Here is a 20,373-nt window from a genome sequence, read left to right as displayed (position 1 = left end):
TTGTGTTGATCGTGTAGTTTTCGAAAAATTGGAGAAAATGAGACCACCAGAAATGCCTAAAGTAGAATTAAAAACCCTTCTAACACATCTAAAGTATATATTCTTGAAAGATAACGAGACTAAACCGGTCATAATTAGTAACTCTTTAAAGAAGGAAGAAGAGGATCAACTGGTGCAGATTCTAAAACATTGTAAAACGACTATTGGTTGGCACATTTCAGATCTGAAGGGAATCAACCCATCATATTGTATGCATAAAATCAATTTGGAAGCCAATTTTAAACCGGTGCGACAGCCTCAAAGAAGGTTGAATCCTATAATGAAGGAACAGGTAAGAAAAGAAGTGCTCAAATGACTAGAGGCAGGCCTCATTTATCCAATTTCAGATAGCTCATGGGTTAGTCCTGTTCAAGTTGTTCCAAAAAAAGAAGGAATGACAGTAATGAAGAATGATCAAAATGAACTAATTCCTACCAGAACAGTCACAGGATGGCGTATGTGCATCGACTATAGAAAGCTTAATGAAGCCATAAGAAAAGATCACTACCCGCTTCCCTTCATGGATCAAATGCTTGAAAGACTTGCAGGGCAATCTTTCTACTATTTTTTGGATGGATATTCAGGTTATAATCATATTGTTGTAGACCCCTAAGACCAAGAAAAGACAACTTTCATATGTCCCTTCAGTGTTTTTGCTTATCGTTGCATGCCATTCGGGTTATGTAATGCTCCTGCTACGTTCCAAAGATGTATGATGGCTATCTTTGCTGACATGGTAAAGAAATGCATTGAAGTATTTATGGATGATTTTTCAGTCTTTGGTGCATCTTTTGATAATTGTTTAGCAAATCTAGACAAGGTGTTACAGCGGTGTGAAGAATCCAATCTGGTACTTAACTGGGAGAAATGTCATTTTATGGTTCAAGAAGGCATCATGTTGGGACACAAGATTTCGAAAAAAGGAATCGAGGTGGACAAAGCAAAACTAGATGTTATTGATAAACTTCCACCTCCAGTCAATGTGAAAGGCATCTACAGTTTTTTGGGTCATGCAGGATTTTATTGACGGTTCATTAAAGACTTCTCCAAAATTGTGAAACTACTCAACAACCTGTTAAACAAGAAGGCTGTGTTTGTGTTTGATGACGAATGTTTAGAAGCCTTTAACACCCTCAAAACTAAATTGGTTTCTGCTCCTGTGATCACATCACCAAACCGGGGACAAGAATTTGAATTAATGTGTGATGCAAATGATTACGTAGTAGGTGCTGTGCTCGGGCAGAGGAAAGGCAAAGTATTTCATACCATCTACTATGCTAGCAAGGTATTGAGTGATGCGCAAATTAACTATGCCACCACTGAGAAGGAATTGCTGGCAATTGTGTTCGTACTTGAGAAATTCTGATCTTATTTGGTAGGATCAAGGATAGTGATCTACATTGATCATGCTGCAATCAAATATTTGCTGCGCAAAGCTGATTCTAAGCTACGATTGATCAGATCGACATTGCTGCTTCAAGAATTTGATTTGGTCATCAAGGACAAAAAAGAATATGAAAATGTGGTAGTTGATCACCTATTTAGATTGGTGAATGAGGATGTCACCTCAAAGGAAGCTGAAATAAGAGATAAGTTCCCAGACAAATCCTTGTTTTTGATTGAAGGGAGACCCTGGTTTGCAGACATGGCTAATTTTAAGGCAGCCGGGGTCATTCCTAAAGACCTCAATTGGCAACAAAGAAAGAGGTTCTTCTCTGATGCATGACATTATGTTTGGGATGACCCTCACTTGTTCAAAATGGGTGCAGATAACCTCCTTAGGAGATGTGTGACAAGTGAGGAAGCCAAAGGCATACTGTGGCACTGTCACAATTCACCATGTGGTAGGCATTATGGCGGAAGCAAAACAGCCGCCAAAGGTCTTACAATCAGGATTTTTTTGGCCAACAATTTTCAAAGACGCCCACCATCATGTCTTAAAATGTGACCAATGTCAGAGAATGGGGGGAATTTCTCGAAGAAATGAGATGCCTCTGCAAAACATTATGGAAGTTGAAGTTTTTGATTACTGGGGTATTGATTTGATGGGCCCTTTTCCTTCATCAGCAGGGAATGAGTATATTCTAGTGGCTGTTGATTACGTATCTAAATGGGTGGAAGCTATGGCCACTACAAGGAATGATGCTAAAATTGTGGTGAAATTTATCAAGAAAAACATTTTTTCTTGATTTGGAGTACCTCCAATACTGATCAGCGATGGTGGTTCGCGCTTCTTTAATACTCAATTCAAAAGTTATTGGGACAATACCATGTGAATCATAGAGTGGCATCCCCATACCATCCACAAACTAATGGGCAAGTCGAAGTCTCTTACCGAGAATTAAAGAAAATACTAGAAAAAATAGTGGCATTAACTAGAAAAGACTGGTCATCCAAATTGGAAGATGCATTGTGGCCTATAGAACTGCATACAAAACTCCAATTGGGCTGTCTCCATTTCTATTGGTATATGGCAAATCATTTTATTTACCAGTTGAAATGGAACATAAGGCATATTGGGCTCTAAAATTTCTGAACTTTGATGAGAAGGCATCCAGAGAGCATAGAAAGATCCAGTTGCTGGAACTAGAAGAAATGCGATTAACAGCTTATGAATCTTCGCGACTTTACAAAGAAAAGGTGAAGATGTATCACGATAAGAAGTTGTTGAAGAGAGAATTCAAACTGGGACAAGAAGTACTACTATTTAATTCAAGATTGAAATTATTTCCTGGTAAGCTGAAATCCAAATGGTCTGGACCCTTTGTTATTAAGAAAGTTCGATCTTACGGTGCAAGAGCTGTATGACCCACAATCTCAGGATCCTGAAAGGACATGGGTTGTCAATGGCCAAAGACTAAAACTGTATCATGGAAATGAATTTATCAGGACACAGGACACTGTTCATTTGATCGCCAAGTGAGGTAAAAGCGTCAAGCTAATGACGTTAATGAAGCGCTTCCTAGGAGGCAACCCAGTTTTAATCTTTGTTGTGTTTGTTTTTCATACATTTGGTCATTAGGAACTTGCTTAATAATCTTTACATGGAGCATATAAACCTATCTTTGTATGTGAAATTAAGGGTTCTAATTTCTTGGGAAAGGACTAAGTTATAACTTAGAAAATCTTTTTGAAAATTAGTCCTTTCGCTAAGCACCTGCTTCTCGCTAAGCGCATAATCACTCATGCGCTAAGCCACAAGTTCAAGCGCTTAGCGCACCACCCTGGCACCTGAGGTTGATTATTTTCGCTAAGCCAGCCAAGGTTTAGCTAAGCCAAAAATCAATTCGAGTTGAATTCCACTAAGCAATAGATTGATCACTGAGCGATGGCTTCAACTTGGCTAAGTGAGACCCTATGTCGCCAAGCGCTATTCATTGCAGTCAGAATTAAGGGTCATGGGGCTGAGCATGTAATTTGCTGGCTAAGAGGATATTCTTATGGTTTAAACTAGATTTGATTTAGCTTAGCGCCATATATATCCGCTAAGCTTAATTGCTTTTGGCAGCTTGTGCGCTAAGCGGGTCTCTTAACCACTCAGTGCTAGCTTCACTGCACATAAAATACATGATTTCTGCTAACCGGGCTCAGATCTCGGCTTAGCGAGAGTTGCAGGTTTTCTGATTTGTAGATCTCACTAAGCGATAGATTTAACTCGCTAAGGTAAGTATTTGTGTGCTAAAAAAAACAAATGACTCTCCCGCTTAGCGCGAGCCCTGCTAAGCGGCTGGCCTTGGAAAACCAAACGACTCTCCCACTTAGCAAAGCGTTCGCTAAGCGGGAGCGTCGAAAAAGCATTGGTTAAGTGTAACTTCAGCACAATGACAAGTGCTGAGTGTAGGGACAGTTGGAGAATTCTGCATAAACCATATCATCTCTCTCTCTCTCTCTCTCATCTAATCCAACATCTGCATTAGGTCAATTGTATCAGCGATCCAAATAAGTTCCTCATGATCCTTATCTTTGTTATTTTGGTCAACCATAGGATAGACAACTTTTAAAACTAGCTTAGGAATTATAGAATGATTTGTATAACTCAGAACATGATGAAGGCCATGAATTGTATAGACACAAGCTCTTTTGACCAAATAGCTTACCTTGAATGATACTTGTATCTTTTGCTCCCTTGTATAAAGCTTATTGATTTGTCATGAATTGAACCCTGAACTTTAAATGATTATCTCCTAATACCTTGTTTAGATTCTAGGAGAGCATATGGTTCAAAGCAAATATACTCTAAATTCTGGGGACGAAATTCAATTAGAATGAAAAGAAAAAGGTTAAGCATCAGCACACACAACAAATAAGTTGTATGTTAAAAAAAAAGAATAATCCAGAAGAAGATGAGCTGTCAAGTTTGCTAAGCGCACCGCTCTAGGTCATCAAGCACACCGCTTTAGCTCATCGGCTAAGCGAAATAAGCACGCTAAGCCAAAATCCACTTATGCGCGCTAAGCGATCTAGATCTGCGCTAAGCACACGAGCAAGAACAAGGCCACCTATTTAAGCCTGAAATCAAATTTGCAAAGGAGTTTGGCACTTTTCTTGAGAAGCTCAACATGCACGAAGGTTCTAGAGAGAGAAAGGTCCAAGTTCCAGAGAGTTTTGAGAGATTTTGCTGTGTGAAGATCTGCAAAGACACGAGTTCGAAACGGAAGCCGTTCTGAGAGCTTGAGATGAGTTTGTGAGTGATTGTGAGATCCTGGAGGTGAAGGAGACATCCTCACCACTTTTGTTTTTGGAGTCTTTCATCTTATTCTTCTCTTTGTTGTAAAGGAGGTTTCCGGACTATGGAAAGCTAAATCCTCTGCTGGATCATCCCTGTAGGTACCTGATGTAAATATATTTCTATCTATGTAATGATGTTTTGTGCGTTCTTTGTGCTATCTGCTTTTCATTCCAATGTGCTTTTACCTTGATCATATAGATGCATGCTTTGTTATGGTCATTCAATAGTGGGAACTGGTTTGATTCTAAAGTCCTTGTTAGTATGGGACTAAGTTGTTGTGCTATCACGAAGAATCGGGGTACAAGAACTAAGTTGTGTATGTGTGTCTTAATGCGGTCTTGGTTGAGTTTAGTCTTAGAAGAGGAATCTGTGGACGAGGCTTGATCAGGACTAGGCTAGGCTATCATGAGGAATCGGGGTCTAGCAGTCCAGGAGACAACGTAGGAACGCATGAGCATTGTTAAATAGAGAACATCCTTTTTACCATCAGAAACCTATGAGGAAGACCAACGCATTCTTTACTTGTTGTTACACAGTATTTCTCTTGCGTGATTTTCTTTCTTTTTGCCTAGATATTTTAAATACCTGTTCATAACCACAATCATATTTTCATACTAGACGCCTATTTATCGAAATAGCTTGCTAGATAACACAAGTTCCCCGAGAGTTCGATACTCGGTTCTTACCATTTAAGTGAACAGAGTACCATAACAAAATACCAAGTCTTAAACATAACAGAATTAACATGAATATAAAGTACTATTCCTAAACATTCAAACAACAATAATTGAAAGTATCAGTCCTAAACATTCAAACAAAATAAGCTTAAAGGCGACAAAACACAAACTAAAATGTACCAAAGCTCAAATAACCAATGTCATGAAGTCTGAAATATGAAGAAATGTAAAGACACACAATGCTAAAAAGGATGATATTGGATAAACTCTAAGAATCAACCAGAGGATAAAAGCAACGATGAAAAAAGCTCATATCATCCTCAAGTCGAATAATACATGAATCCATAGAATCAAACCGGTCTCTGACAAAGGCCCGAAGATCCCAAAGCTCAGTAAGGACATCACACATCAATGAAGAGGAGGGATCCCTTGGTGGTGGAGAAGGAGTGCATTCATCGGGATCATTAGGAGGGAGGTCTTGCTTACAAATCCATTGACCATCCAGATCCTTCCTATCCCCAAAGGATGCAACTGCAGCAACTCCAATGGAAAAGGAACGTTTAACAATGACAAAAGGTTCATTAACCAACGGAATGTTGAAGTGCTGCAGAATTAGAGTAACAAGGTAGGGATAAGGGAGAGGTGCATTTTCCTGTAATGCCTTATGCATATGGTAGCGAACAAGATGAGCCCAGTCAATTTGACGACTAGTTTGCAGGGCCCATAACAGAATTAAATCTTCCTCAAAGGCTTGAGCAAGATTTGTGGAATGAGGAAGCAAGACTCGACATAAAATATAATGCATGATGCGACACTCAAAGGTAAAAGAACCAGCAAGCAAACGGCCAGTCAAAACAGCATTTTTAGCACAAACCATTTTTTGGGCTTCATGATTAGAATAAATGGTTTTCCAGTCATCAACTATGGTTCACTCAAAAGGTACACATTGACTACTTAATTTGGTCAGAGAATAGAATAATGACTGATCAACAACAATAGGTATTTTGTGTACCTCAGAGAATATGACTCCATCCCGAATTTCAAAATTATTATAGAATAATGAACCCTTCTGTTTCATTTGCCAAGAGGTTTTGTAAAGATACCATTCAATTGATTCTTTGTGTCAACAAACTCTAATATGCAATCCCCTTTTTGAACATGATCTCTATGGAAGTGATGCCTTATTTCAATATGTTTTGTTCTAGAGTGCAGAATAGGATTTTTGGATAGATTGATTGCACTCGTATTGTCACAGCGGATCGGAATATGATCAAGCACTAAGCCATAATCAGAGAATTGTTGTCTCATCCAAAAGATTTGTGCACAACAATTTCTAGTAGAAATATATTCTACTTCTACAGTTGATAAGGCAATACTATTTTGCTTTTTGCTATGCCACGATACTAAAGCAAAACCAATAAAATGACAAGTTCCACTAGTGCTTTTTCTATCAGTTTTGCATCTAGCACAATCAGAATCAGAGTATCCTACTAAGTTATAAGAAGAATTCTTAGGATACAATAATCCAAGATTTATAGTGCCTAATAAATATCTTATTATTCTTTTAACGAATCTTAGGTGAGATTCTTTGGGATTGACTTGATATCTAGCACACATGCAAACACTAAACATGATATCTGGTCTACTTGCTGATAAATAAAGAAGAGATCCGATCATACATCTATATTTCTTTATGTCTACTGATTGACCAGCTTCATTTTTATCCAAATAGCAAGCAATGCTCATAGGGGTGGCCATTTGTTTAGCATTTTCCATCCCAAACTTGTTAAACAATTCTTTGCAATATTTTGCTTGACTAATAAAGATTCCATTTTTGGTTTTCTTTATTTGTAGTCCAAGAAACAAATTCAACTCACCCATCATGGACATTTCAAATTCAGTTTGCATATCTTTAGAGAATTCTTTGCACAAGGAATCATTAGTAGAACCAAAGATTATATCATCTACATAAATTTGAAGTAACAAAATATAATGCATTTTTCTTTTAATGAAAAGTGTGGTATCAACCTTTCCTCTTGTAAAACCCTTTTCTAAAAGAAATTTGCTCAATCGTTCATACCAAGCCCTAGCTAGGGGCTTGTTTTAAACCGTATAGAGCCCTTTTCAATTTAAAAACATGATTGGGCAAATCTAAATTTTTAAATTCAGGAGGTTGATCAACATACACTTCTTCTTGAATAAAAACATTTAAAAATGAACTTTTAGCATCCATTGGATATAGTTTGAAATCCATTATGGATGCGAAGGCAAGTAACATTCTAATGGCTTCCAATCTAGCTACTGAAGCATAAGTTTCTTCATAATCTATTCCTTCTTCATGGTTATATCCTTTAGCCACTAATCTTGCCTTATTTCTAATGACTATTCCATGTTCATCCAATTTGTTTCTAAATACCCATTTAGTTCCAGTAATTGGATGATCATTAGATCTATCAACTAATTCCCAAACTTGATTTATTTCAAATTTATTTAATTCCTCTTTCATAGAAATAATCCAATGTTCATCAATTATGGCTTCATTTATGTTTTTAGGTTCAATTAAAGGGACAAAATCCATATTATTGCATGCATCTTTAAGAGAGTGCCGAGTTGTTACCCCTTTTGTGATGTCACCCCTATGATATTATCAAGAGGATGATACCTTGAAGTTCTCCACTCCTTTGGAAGATCCAAATTTGTTTGATTTTCTTTCAATTGAAAGTCTCCAATATTTCCATGTTCTTCGCCTTTGTGACCTTTTTCATGAATATGCATATCTCCTAAAGAATCTGTAATATCATCAAGTATTTCTTTTCTCGGCCTTATAGGGTTAGTCTCATAAAAAACAACATGAATTGATTCTTCAATAATCATAGTTCTTTTATTATATACTATAAAAGCTTTACTATTCAAAGAATAGCCAAGAAATATACCTTCATATGATTTTGCATCAAACTTGCCCAAGTTGTCTTTCCCATTATTTATCACAAAGCATTTACATCAACAAATATGAAGATGGGAAATATTTGGTTTTCTTCCTTTGTATAGTTCATATGGTGTTTTCTTTAAGACAGGTATAATTAATGCTTATTCATTATATAGCATGCAATATTAACAGCTTCAGCCCAAAAATATTTAGGAAGATTTGTATCATTAAGTAAAGTTCTAGCTAATTCTTCTAATATCTATTTTCCTCTCAACTACTCCATTTTGTTGAGAGGTTCTAGGTGTAGAAAAATTATGTTCTATACCATTTTCATCACAAAATAATTCAAAATATTTATTCTCAAATTCTCCTCCATGATCACTTCTAATGGATGCAATGTTGAGATTTTTCTTATTTTAAATGATTTTGGCATGGTTTTTAAAAGCATGAAATGCATCTCTTTTATGAGTAAGAAATAGAGTCCATGTGAATCTTGAATAATCATCTACTATGACAAGAGCATAATAATTTCCACCAAAACTCATAGTTCTAGAAGGACCAAAAAGATCCATGTGCAAAAGTTGTAAGTGTTGAGTAGTAGAAATAATATTCTTTGATTTGAAAGAGACCTTTACTTATTTTCCCTTTTGACATGCATCACATAATCTATATTTTTCAAATATGAGTTTTGGTAATCCAATTACTAAATCTTTTTGAAATTAATTTATTTAAATGTTCCATGTTTATATGAGCAACTCTCCTATGCCACAACCATGATACATCATCTTTTATCTAGATTTATCTTGCATGCATTACTAATTCTATGTCCTACATGTTTTACTTTCTTGTCTTGTTTACTTTCAATAAAGCAATTATGAGAATCAAATGATACTAAAAAGCCTTTATCACATAATTGACTAACACTTAGTAAACTATGCTTAAGACCATCAACAAGTAAAACATTTTCTATGGAGGTAGAGGGATTCGTACCTATTTTCCCAACTCCAAGAATTTTACCTTTGTTTTTGTCTCCATAAATCACATGTCCATTATTCTTTGGAGAAATATGAGTAAACTTTGATGCATCTCCCGTCATTGTTGGATCAAGTGGCCTCAGAATAATTAAGAAGGGGCGGTTGAATTAATTATTAACGTGTCTCGACTAATTAAAAATCTATCCTTCTTAATGTTACTAGATTCAGTTAGGCTTTACTACTAAGTTATGTAATTTAAACAAAAGTAAATCATAAAAGAAAAGTACACAACGGAAATTGAAGAGTGCTGGGAAGAAGAAGACAAACACAAGATTTATACTGGTTCGGCCACAAACCGTGCCTACATCCAGTCCCCAAGCAAGTTGTGGTTCTTGAGATTTATTTCAACCTTGTAAAATCCTTTACAAGCCAAAGATCAACAAGGGATGTACCCTCCCTTGTTCTCTTTGAAAACCCAAGTGGATGTACCCTCCACTTGAACTGATCCACAAGAGATGTACCCTCTCTTGTTCTCAGTATAACAATCCCCAAGTAGATGTACCCTCTACTTGTACCACAAAGGATGTACCCTCCAATGTGTTGGGACAAAGAATTCTCAGGCGGTTAGTCCTTTGAATCTTTGTAAAGGGGAAACAAAAGATATCTCAGGCGTTTAGTCCTTTGAAATCTTTTGCTTTAGGGAAAGGGAAGAACCCAAAGAATTCTCAGGCGGTTAGTCCTTTGAATCTTTTGTAAGGGAGAAGAGTGACACAAAAGAATTTAGGCGGTTACTCCTTCGTTCTTTTGACAAAGGAAGAAGAGAATGGAAAAGATGAATAACACAAGTTTTTGAACAAAGAACTTTTCTTGGGAAAGAAAGTGCTGAACAAAAACTTTTAGAAAGATGAACAGAAATGAATCAGAAAATTCTGTAAAAAGAGTTGAAAGATATTGAATGATGTTGAGAGAAGATTGAAAGATAGATGATTGATCTCTTGATTAAAATTATGCCATGGTCACATATTTATATAATCTTTTGATGACTCAAATCAAAGCTTTTGACTCTTGGCAATTTCTATAAAAAACTAGTCACTTAAAAAGTTGTGACTTTTGAAAAAATCTTCAGAAACAAGTCACTTAAAGAATTGTGACTTTTGGAATTGTATTTTTCAAAATCAGTCACTGGTAATTGATTACCATTAAGGTGTAATCGATTACACATCAATAGATGTGACTCTTCATTTTGAAGTTTCAAAATCTTAACATTTTAAAACACTGGTAATCGATTACTACCTTCTGATAATCGATTACCAGAGAGTAAAACTCTTTGGTAATGATGTTGTGAAAACTTCTTGTGCTACTCAATGTTTTGAAAAACTTTTTAATACTTATCTTGATTGAGTCTTCTCTTGATTCTTCAATCTTGAGTCTTGATTATTCTTGAATCTTGATTCTTGAGTCTTGAATCTTGAAACTTGGTTCTTGAATCTTTGCTTGAAAACTTTGTTTAACTCTTGATTCTTTGGCATCATCAAAATAACCTTGGAAGACATTGCTTCCACAATCTCCCCCTTTTTGATGATGACAATCCTGAAATCAAGAGAATGCATACAATTTTTGTTCTACCATTTACTCATCCCTTTCTCCCCCTTTTTTTTGAATTTATGCTTGATTTTAAAGTTTCGAAAATATAATATCTTGATTTCTTAAAATGCCCATTTTTCTCTCCCCCTTTGGCATCATCAAAAAGGCCAAAGTTGTAAAACATACGCATATAGCCAAATACAATGCTTTAGAAACAAAATATAATAATAATAATAATAAAGTCTAAACTGATGGTGGTGAAGGTAAATCAAGGCAGTCGCAAATGAAGGTGACATCTTCTTCAACTTTTGTGATCCTTGAGTCCATTGCATTGAATCGCATGTCCACCTGTTGTTCCAAAGCATCAAACCTCTCACCAACATAGGTTTGGAGTCCATCATACCTGTCCAAAATACATTGAAGGAGAGAAGAGTCCCCTTCAACTGGTAATTGTCCTTCATCATGATTTGGTTGAGCACCATTTTTTACCCAAGAGCCATCGCGCTCTTTGCGCTAACCAAAGGATGCAACCACAGCAGCACCGATCAATGATAGAACGAGAGGAGAATAGGTTTGTGTACCGTATACGTTGTTCTTCCGATGAGAACAATGAGGAGGAGGAAATGGAGGAAGGAATTGGAATATCCTGAGCCTCGGAGTGCCGTTGGCTTCTACTCGAAGAACCTTTGCGCTTCTTTGATGGTTATGCCATTTGAGAGATTTTTTCGAAATTTCAATCAGTTGAAATGAAAGAGAATGAAAAAAGATGAAATTTGGGCTTTGAGGGGAGTGATTTGGATAAGAAATGAGTGAGTTATGGCAAAAAGAAGAATTGGGAATGAGGGTTTCGCGAGAGAGAATGGGTGGTTTCTGATTTCTAATTTCGAAATCTGAATATATAGGAGCAGGGACGCGTTGTAATCGATAACAAAATTTGGTAATCGATTACACTCTTCCTGACTTGCTGTAATCGATTACAGTGTTGTAGTAATCAATTACCAGAGTGTTTTTTAGGAAAACTAAGTGCTGAATGAATTCTTAGAGTGAAAGGATTTGAAAAGGAGTGAAAGTATCTTATATATAAAAAACTCTTATATAAAAATAAATATATATAACATAATAGATTTAAAAAAAACTTTATGAATGATCACATATCATACAAAAATCATGCAAGATTCATATGTACTATCAACTATTTGTTTTAATATTAAACTTCTTGCTTCAAGAAAGAAAATAACTCAATCAATCATATAAGCACATAGCAATAAATCAAGACAAACAAATAAAATTTTGTTAGTCATCATATAAACAAGTTAATTGAAAAAAAAAATTCAATCAACTAAATTTAAAAGAGAATGGTTTTGATGTTACCTTTTTCATGATTCAAGTGTCTAGATCTTTGAAGGTAGAAGTCAGACTTTTGCTTTTTGCTTAATCTTCTTGAGAGATGTTCTCATCGCTTTCATAGTCTTTGGATAAAAGGTTGATCTCCTTCTCCGAACCATCGGATGAGTCATTGTCATCCCAAGCAATATACACCTTCTTGGATCTGCTTTCTTTATAGCTTTTCTTCTCATTCTTCTCGGGCCATGACTCATTTGTGGGGCAGTTTGCTTTTATGTGACCTGGTTGATTGCACTTGTAGCATTTAAGTGTAGGAGAAACTTCTTGGGATCTCTTCCCATTGTTGAAGTTATGGCTTCTCTCCATTCTTCTATTTTTGACAAATTTATGAAACTTCTTCACAAAAAGTGAGAAGTCCTCTTCATCATCAAATTCTTCTTCTTCTTCTTGCATTGAGGAGGAGGTTTTGAGTGCTATGCTTCTTTTCCTTTTGTCAGTCTCTTCATTTTGGTTGAGACGTTGGAGTTCCATTTCAAGTTCCTACAATTTTCCAAACAAAGTGGCAAGAGACATAGAGGAAAGATCTTTACTTCCAGAAATGGCGGTTACCTTGGGCTGCCATTCCCTACTAAAGCATCTTAAAATTTTATTAATTAAATCTTCATTAGGGAAGATTTTTCCTAAGGAAGCAAGATGGTTGACTATGTGTGTGAATCTTTTCTACATACTTTGGATGTTCTCATTAGGGTTCATCCTAAATAATTCATATTCATGTGTAAGGGTGTTGACTCTAGATCTTTTCACATTAGTGGTGCCTTCATGTGTAAGTTGGAGAGTATCCCATATCTCCTTTGCATTTGAACAGTTTGACACTTTGAAATACTCATTTATTCCTAGGGCTGAAGTGATAATGTTTTTGGCTTTAAGATTCTATTGAATTTTTCTCTTATCTTCCTCATATCATTGATCTCTAGGTTTTTCTAAAGTAGTCACATTGGTTTCACAAGTACTTTCATTTACAATGGTAGGGATGAAAGGTCCTAACTCTATTGCTTCCCAAATGTTCTAGTCTATGGTTTGAATGAAAATTTGCATACGGGTTTTCCAATAGTGGTAACCCTCACCATTAAAGATAGGTGGCCTATCGATGGAGTTTCCTTCCGGAAACAGAAAATTTGAGGAGGCCATGAATCTTGAAGTTGTTAAACTTTCTACAAGATACCTGCTCTGATACCACTTGTTGGATCAAGTGGCCTCAGAATAATTAATAAGGGGGGATTGAATTAATTATTAACGTGTCTTGACTAATTAAAAATCTATCCTTCTTAATGTTACTAGATTCAATTAGGCTTTACTACTAAGTTATGTAGTTTAAACAAAAATAAAGCGTAAAAGAAAAGTACACAGCGGAAATTAAAGAGTGTAGGGAAGAAGAAGACAAACACAAGATTTATACTGGTTCGGCCACAAACCATGCCTACATCCAGTCCCCAAGCAACCTTCGGTTCTTGAGATTTCTTTCAACCTGGTAAAATCCTTTACAAGCCAAAGATCCACAAGGGATGTACCCTCCCTTGTTCTCTTTGAAAACCCAAGTGGATGTACCCTCCACTTGAACTGATCCACAAGAGATGTACCCTCTCTTGTTCTCAGTATAACAATCCCCAAGTAGATGTACCCTCTACTTGTACCACAAAGGATGTACCCTCCAATGTGTTGGGACAAAGAATTCTCAAGTGGTTAGTCCTTTGAAATCTTTTGCTTAAGGGAAAGGGAATAACCAAAAGAATTCTTTGGCGGTGAGTCCTTTGAATGTTTTGTAATGGCGAAGAGAGACACAAAAGAATTCAGGCGGTTAGTCCTTCGTTCTTTTGGAAAAGGAAGCAGAGAATGAAAAAGATGAATAACACAAGTTTTTGATCAAATAAAATTTCTTGGAAAAGAAAGTGTTGAACAAAAAATTTTAGAAAGATGAAGAGAAATGAATCGGAAAATTCTATAGAGAGAGTTGAAAGATATTGAATGATGTTGAGAGAAGATTGAAAGATAGATGATGGATCTCTTGATTAAAATCATGCCATGGTCACATATTTATAATCTTTTGATGACTCAAATCAAAGCTTGTGACTCTTGGCAATTTCTTTAAAAAACTAGTCACTTAAAAAGTTGTGACTTTTGAAAACATTTTCAGAAAGAAGTCACTTGAAGAATTATGACTTTTGGAAATGTATTTTTCAAAATCAGTCACTGGTAATTGATTACCATTAAGGTGTAATCGATTACACATCAACAGATGTGACTCTTCATTTTGAATTTTGAAAATCTTAACATTTTAAAACACTGGTAATCGATTACTACCTTCTGATAATTGATTACCAGAGAGTAAAACTCTTTGGTAATGATTTTGTGAATACTTCTTGTGCTACTCAATGTTTTGAAAAACTTTTTAATACTTATCTTGATTGAGTCTTCTCTTGATTCTTGAATCTTTGCTTGAAAAATTTGCTTAACTCTTGATTCTTTGGCATCATCAAAATAACCTTGGAAGACATTGCTTCCATAGTCATATGTTTGGAGCAACCGCTATCAATGTACCAACTTTTCTTCAACGAATCCTTCATGCATATAATCATATTTTTTATTTAGGTACCCAAATTTTCTTGGGTCCTTGAATGTTAGTTTTGACTAGAGATCCTTTTGGAACCCATACCATTTTTCCAATGCTAAAATAACATGTTGATACATTATGTCTTTTCTAATTCTATATTTAATTTCAAAACTTCCTTTTCTAAATTTGAAATAGTTTTCTTAGAAAATGAAACTAATTTTTCAAGTTTGACAGATTCTTTATGCAAGTCATTGAATGCATCTTGAAGTTCATAAAAAGAAATAGATAAGTCATTGTTTGAAGATGTTACCTCTTCTTCGCTTTCATGATTTTTGGCCATGAGACTAAAATTTACGACTTCATTTTCTGAATCACCTGATGAATTCATATCATTATCTTCCCAGGTGATGTAATCTTTCTTTCCTTTCTTATCTTTGAAGGTTTTCTTGTCAGATTTGTCCATTCTTCTTTTGAAGATAGGGCAATCAACTCTTATGTGTCCAGGTTGATCACATTCATAGCATTTTGGAACAGAGGAAGATTCTTCTCCTTTCTTCTTTGGATTGAAGTTTGATCTTCTTCGATTTCCTTTGTTCCTCAAAAATTTATTAAATCTTCTTACAAAGAGACTGAAATCATCATCTTATTCTATATTGTTATGTTCATTCATGAATAGATGATGAGGCTTTAAGTTCAATTCCTTTATTCTTTTTGTCATTTTCTTCATGTTGGTTGAGTCTCATAAGTTCCATTTCATGTTCTTCAAGTTTCCCAAAAAGAGTTGAAAGAGACATGTTGGTGAGATCTTTTGATTTAGCAATTGTAGTTACCTTTGGTTGCCATTGCTTGCTTAAAGATCTCAACACTTTGTTAATAAGATCCTCATTAGGAAATATTTTTCCTAATGATGCAAGATGCTTAACTATATGTGTAAATCATCATCTTCTTCTATATTGTTATGCTCTCTCATGTCTTCTTTGTCATTGATAGAGGCCGTACCCGAATCAAATAAACATTAAAAATGCAGTATCTAGGAAGTGATCCTAGGTCGTCTCCCAATGAGCAATGGTCAACCAAACATTCATAACAGATAGTAATAAAACAGTAACGAATTGGGGGGGTTGTTTGTTTTTGCAAAATAAATAGCAAGCAAATTTGAATTAGAAAATAACAGAATTAAAACATGTTGTTTCCCCTTGATTCACAAGCAAGTCTCTTATCCTAGGTGATGTAAACTGCATTGGAGCTTGTAGGCCTAGGATCTTCTTCATCAATGGATTCCTTTGCTTCTTGGAAGATGAATGCAGCGGAGTGGAGAAGGAAGAGAGAGAGGAGATGCCACTTCAAGGAGAAGATGAGTCTAGAAGAAGCTCACCACCATAGGAGGCCATGGATAAGAGCTTGGAGGAAGAAGGAGATGAATGAAGGCAGAGGAAGAGAAGAGCACAAAATTTTGTGCTCTAAAAGAGCTTTGAAATTTGAAGTTTAATTTTCAAATGATCAAAGTTCAAAAAATGCACACACATGACCTCTATTTATAGCCTGTATCACACAAAATTGGAAGGAAATTTGAATTTCTATTCAAATTTCACTTGAATTTGAAATTGAATTTGTGGAGCCAAAATTTCACTAATTATGATTAGTGAATTTTAGCTATGGTTCAGCCCACTAGTCCAAGATTCTCCACTAAGTGTGGTTAGGTGTCATGAGTCATGTAAAGCATGAAGAACATGCATAAAGTGTGACTATATGATGTGGCAATTGGGTGTAGCAAGCAAATGTTCACCTCCCCCTCTAAAATTTAATTGGATTGGGCTTCTCCCAATTCAATTAAATTTATTTCTCAACACACACATCACATATTCACTTAATGCATGTGAAATTACAAAACTACCCCTAATACAAAAACTAGTCTAGGTGCCCTAAAATACAAGGGCTGGAAAATCCTACATTTCTACGGTACTCTACCTACATTATGGAGCCCTAAATACAAGGCTCAAAATTAAAGAAACCTTAATCTAATATGTACAAAGATAAGTGGGCTCATACTTAGCCCATGGGCCTGAAATCTACCCTAAGGCTCATGAGAATCCTAAGGCCTTCTCTTGCATCTTTGGCCCAATCTTCTGAGAGTCTTCTATCCAATGCCTTTGGGGGGTAGGATTGCATCACTAGGTTACGAGGATTTATCCCTAATCAGTTCAACCACTTAATCCAACCCTAAATTAAATTTCTAAGCAAAAATTAACATAAGGCTGTCATTATGTGATTAAGCAACACATACACTAATTAATCATGAACGAAACTGATCATTAAGCATGAACGTAAATTAAGCGCAGAGACAATTAATCAAGCATTAAGCATGCATGGATTAATAGCAACAAATAGAGAGCAATTGGTGAAGAGGAAAAACTGATCATAATTCAATAGTAATAACAAAACCTCAAAGAGAGTTGTGCTTGATCCTCAAGAGAAAATAACACTAGAGACTTAGCCTTCCATTAATCAGCAGAAAACGAATTTGCAGATTGAAGCAGAAAACAAATTTTATTGCTATGTAAACAGTGTGCATGAATAGTAAAAACTGGAATTGCAAAGCCCTAAAATTATTCTCCTCTCAAAACTCCCAAAACTAAAACCTTGGTGCTGTTATATAGGTCCTCAGCCCCAAATCTTACAAATATGTTTTATGTCCAAGCCTATTAATAAAATAAAATCTGAACAAGATAAGATAAGATTGGATGAAATAAAATTTAGATGAAATAAAATCTGTATAAGATAAGATAAGATTGGCTGAAATAAAATCTAGATGAAATAAAATCTGGATGATAAGATAAGATTTCATAAAATAAAATTGTCTGCTCTCTTCAAGTCCAAGCCCAATTCCGGATTCAAGCCCAATTGCTTATAATTCTCCTAAAATTAAATCAAAAACACAAAATTAGTCCAGTAGGCCCAAATGATGAAACTGCATAATTAATTTGACAATTATGGCTAATCAGTAATTAAAATGGTGACAAAAATGGTTAAGAAATAGGAGAAAATAATGACACATCAGTCACTTTCTTCATGAATAGAAGATGAGGCTTTTAGTGCAATTCCTTTCTTCCTTTTTTCATTTTCTTCATGTTGGTTGAGTCTCATAAGTTCCATTTCATGTTCTTGAAGTTTCCCAAAAAGAGTTGCAAGAGACATGTTGGTGAGATCTTTTGATTCAGCAATTATAGTTACCTTTGGTTGTCATTGCCTGCTTAAACATCTCAACACTTTGTTAATGACATCCTCATTAGGAAATATTTTTCCTGATGATGCATGATGATTAACTATATGTGTAAATCTCTTTTACATATCTTGTATGGTCTCATTTTGATTCATTATAAAAAGTTCACATTCATGTGTGAGGGTGTTTATTCTAGATCTTTTCACATTAATTGTTCCTTCATGTGTTACTTGTTATTTATCCCACATTTCTTTTGCATTTCTGGAATTTGAAACTCTAAAATATTCATCCATGCCTAAAGCAGAAGTAATTATATTTTTGGCCTTTAAATTATATTGAACCCGTCTTCTTTCATCTTCATCCCATTGTTCTCTAGGTTTTTCTATAGTTGCATTACAAACTACCATTATAGGGATGAAAAGACAAATTTCAGTGGCTTCCCACATATTTAAATCTATGGCTTCTATGAAAATTTGCATTCTGGCAGAGCATCAGCAACAAAGTCGCGCGCTAAGCGCGAGATCAGTGCGCTAAGCGCAGTAGGTGCCTTCAGCCAGGCTAAGCTCGAGACTAGCGCTAAGCCCAATTTCACTTAGTCGCGCTAAGTGCGAGGGTGGTGCTAAGCACAACGTCATAATTTTAGAGCCTATTTAAAGTCTGTCTTGTGCAGAATTAGGGTACAACTTGTACACCTTTTATGACAGCTTCTACACACTCGTACAGAACAACCAGGGCACAGAATTCCAGAGCAACCGCAGGCCTATTTCAGGAAAAGAGCCCTAGAAGCATAAAAGGGAAGCAACTTGAGCATTGAAGCCTAGGTTTTGTCATTTGAGAGAGATTATTGAGTAGACAGTGAGTGTGAGATGTCGAGAAGAGGAGGAGGAATCCCCCTTCTTGTGTAAAAAACTATCATTCTCTGCTATTAATCTCATTTATTGTTAGGGTTTCTTTGTAATGGTTGGCTAAACACCCTAGTTGGGGATTTATAATGAACAACTGATGTAAATACCTAATATATAATTGATTATGTTTTCTATGTTCAATGCTTCCTTCAATGCTTAATGTTTGTATGCTTTTGGTATGATCACCCACTTGTGTGCACAAATAGGTGACTTTAGCATTGGGAAATGTATTGTTGCCTTAGAACTTGATTGAAGAAGGATCGAAGCTTAATCTTACATGAGGGATCTGAGGGTTAAGTTTCGGTTTTAATTATGCTGTTACAATAATGTTGTTTAGTTTAGGCCTAGTCTTACATGAGGGATTTGTGGACAAAGCTTAGGGTAAATTAGGCTACACTTTCGTAAGCTACTTGAGTTGAGTCTATTCTTACATGAGGGATCTGCGGACGAAACTTAGTTTAAGTTAATCTAAACCTAAGAGGGCTGTCTAAATTGGGTGTAGTCTTACATGAGGGATCTACGGACGAAGCTTGGATATTCAGCCTGACGAGGGATCGAGGGTTTAGTAATTTAGGCTACAACATAGAACACAAGAGCATGATTTATTAGAGAAATATATTTCCATGCATCAGCTTGTTTGTTAGAAAGACCCAACATATCTACCTACTGCTGTCATTTTATTTACCTTGCATTTTATAGTTTTAGCATAAAAGTTTAGTTCAAATTTTGTCTGAAATTATCACTTATACATGTTATCTCAACAATGCTTCAATTCTGAACTTAATTCAAGCTAACATTAGTTCCCTGTGTTCTGTACTCGGATTCATTCATTTTAATTTTAAATACTTGACGATCTGGTGCGCTTTCCGGTGAACCCCTATTGAAATTTCCTTGAGACATAAATGCACAAAAAGTAACTGCAATGGGGGGCGATTAGAGGCCTATGAATGGATTTTCCTTTGGTAAATAGAAAGTTTGATGAGGCCATAACTATTCTTGAAGTTTTTAAACATTATACAAGAATTCCGCTCTGATACCACTTGTTGAATAAGTGGCCTCAATAACTTAATAGGGGGGTGAATTAAGTTTTAAAGAATTTTTATATGAGAAAATTCTAATTCCCTTTTTAAAATATTTGTCATAGGTTTAGAATATAAAAGACAAAGAAGCAATCAATTAAATAATGTTCTTAAATTATGCAAGACAAAATAAGTGCAATAAAGATAACCGAGATAAGGGAAGAGAGAATTGCAAACTCGTTTTATCCTGGTTCGGCCACTTCCCGTGCCTACGTCCAGTCCTCAAGAAACCCATTTGAGATTTTCCACTATCTTTTTAAACTCTTTACAACCTTTGAACACACCATG

At 35.6% G+C, this 20,373-nt stretch overlaps 1 protein-coding gene across 1 annotated transcript; it reads left to right on the top strand.

Annotated features, from left to right (window-relative positions):
• The first annotated feature begins 1,798 nt into the window (after positions 1-1,798).
• LOC102668393 (uncharacterized) lies at positions 1,799-2,962 on the top strand. Its single transcript, XM_006584265.1, has 3 exons — positions 1,799-1,919; positions 2,534-2,736; positions 2,819-2,962. Exons 1-3 carry the CDS (start codon positions 1,799-1,801, stop codon positions 2,960-2,962), a joined length of 468 nt encoding a protein of 155 aa, XP_006584328.1.
• The last annotated feature ends 17,411 nt before the right edge of the window (positions 2,963-20,373 follow it).

Source organism: Glycine max, chromosome 7 (genome assembly GCF_000004515.6).
Source record: "Glycine max cultivar Williams 82 chromosome 7, Glycine_max_v4.0, whole genome shotgun sequence".
NCBI classification, from domain to species: domain Eukaryota; kingdom Viridiplantae; phylum Streptophyta; class Magnoliopsida; order Fabales; family Fabaceae; genus Glycine; species Glycine max.
Note: the sequence above shows the minus strand (reverse complement) of the source record. Positions and strands in the feature narration are given on the sequence as shown.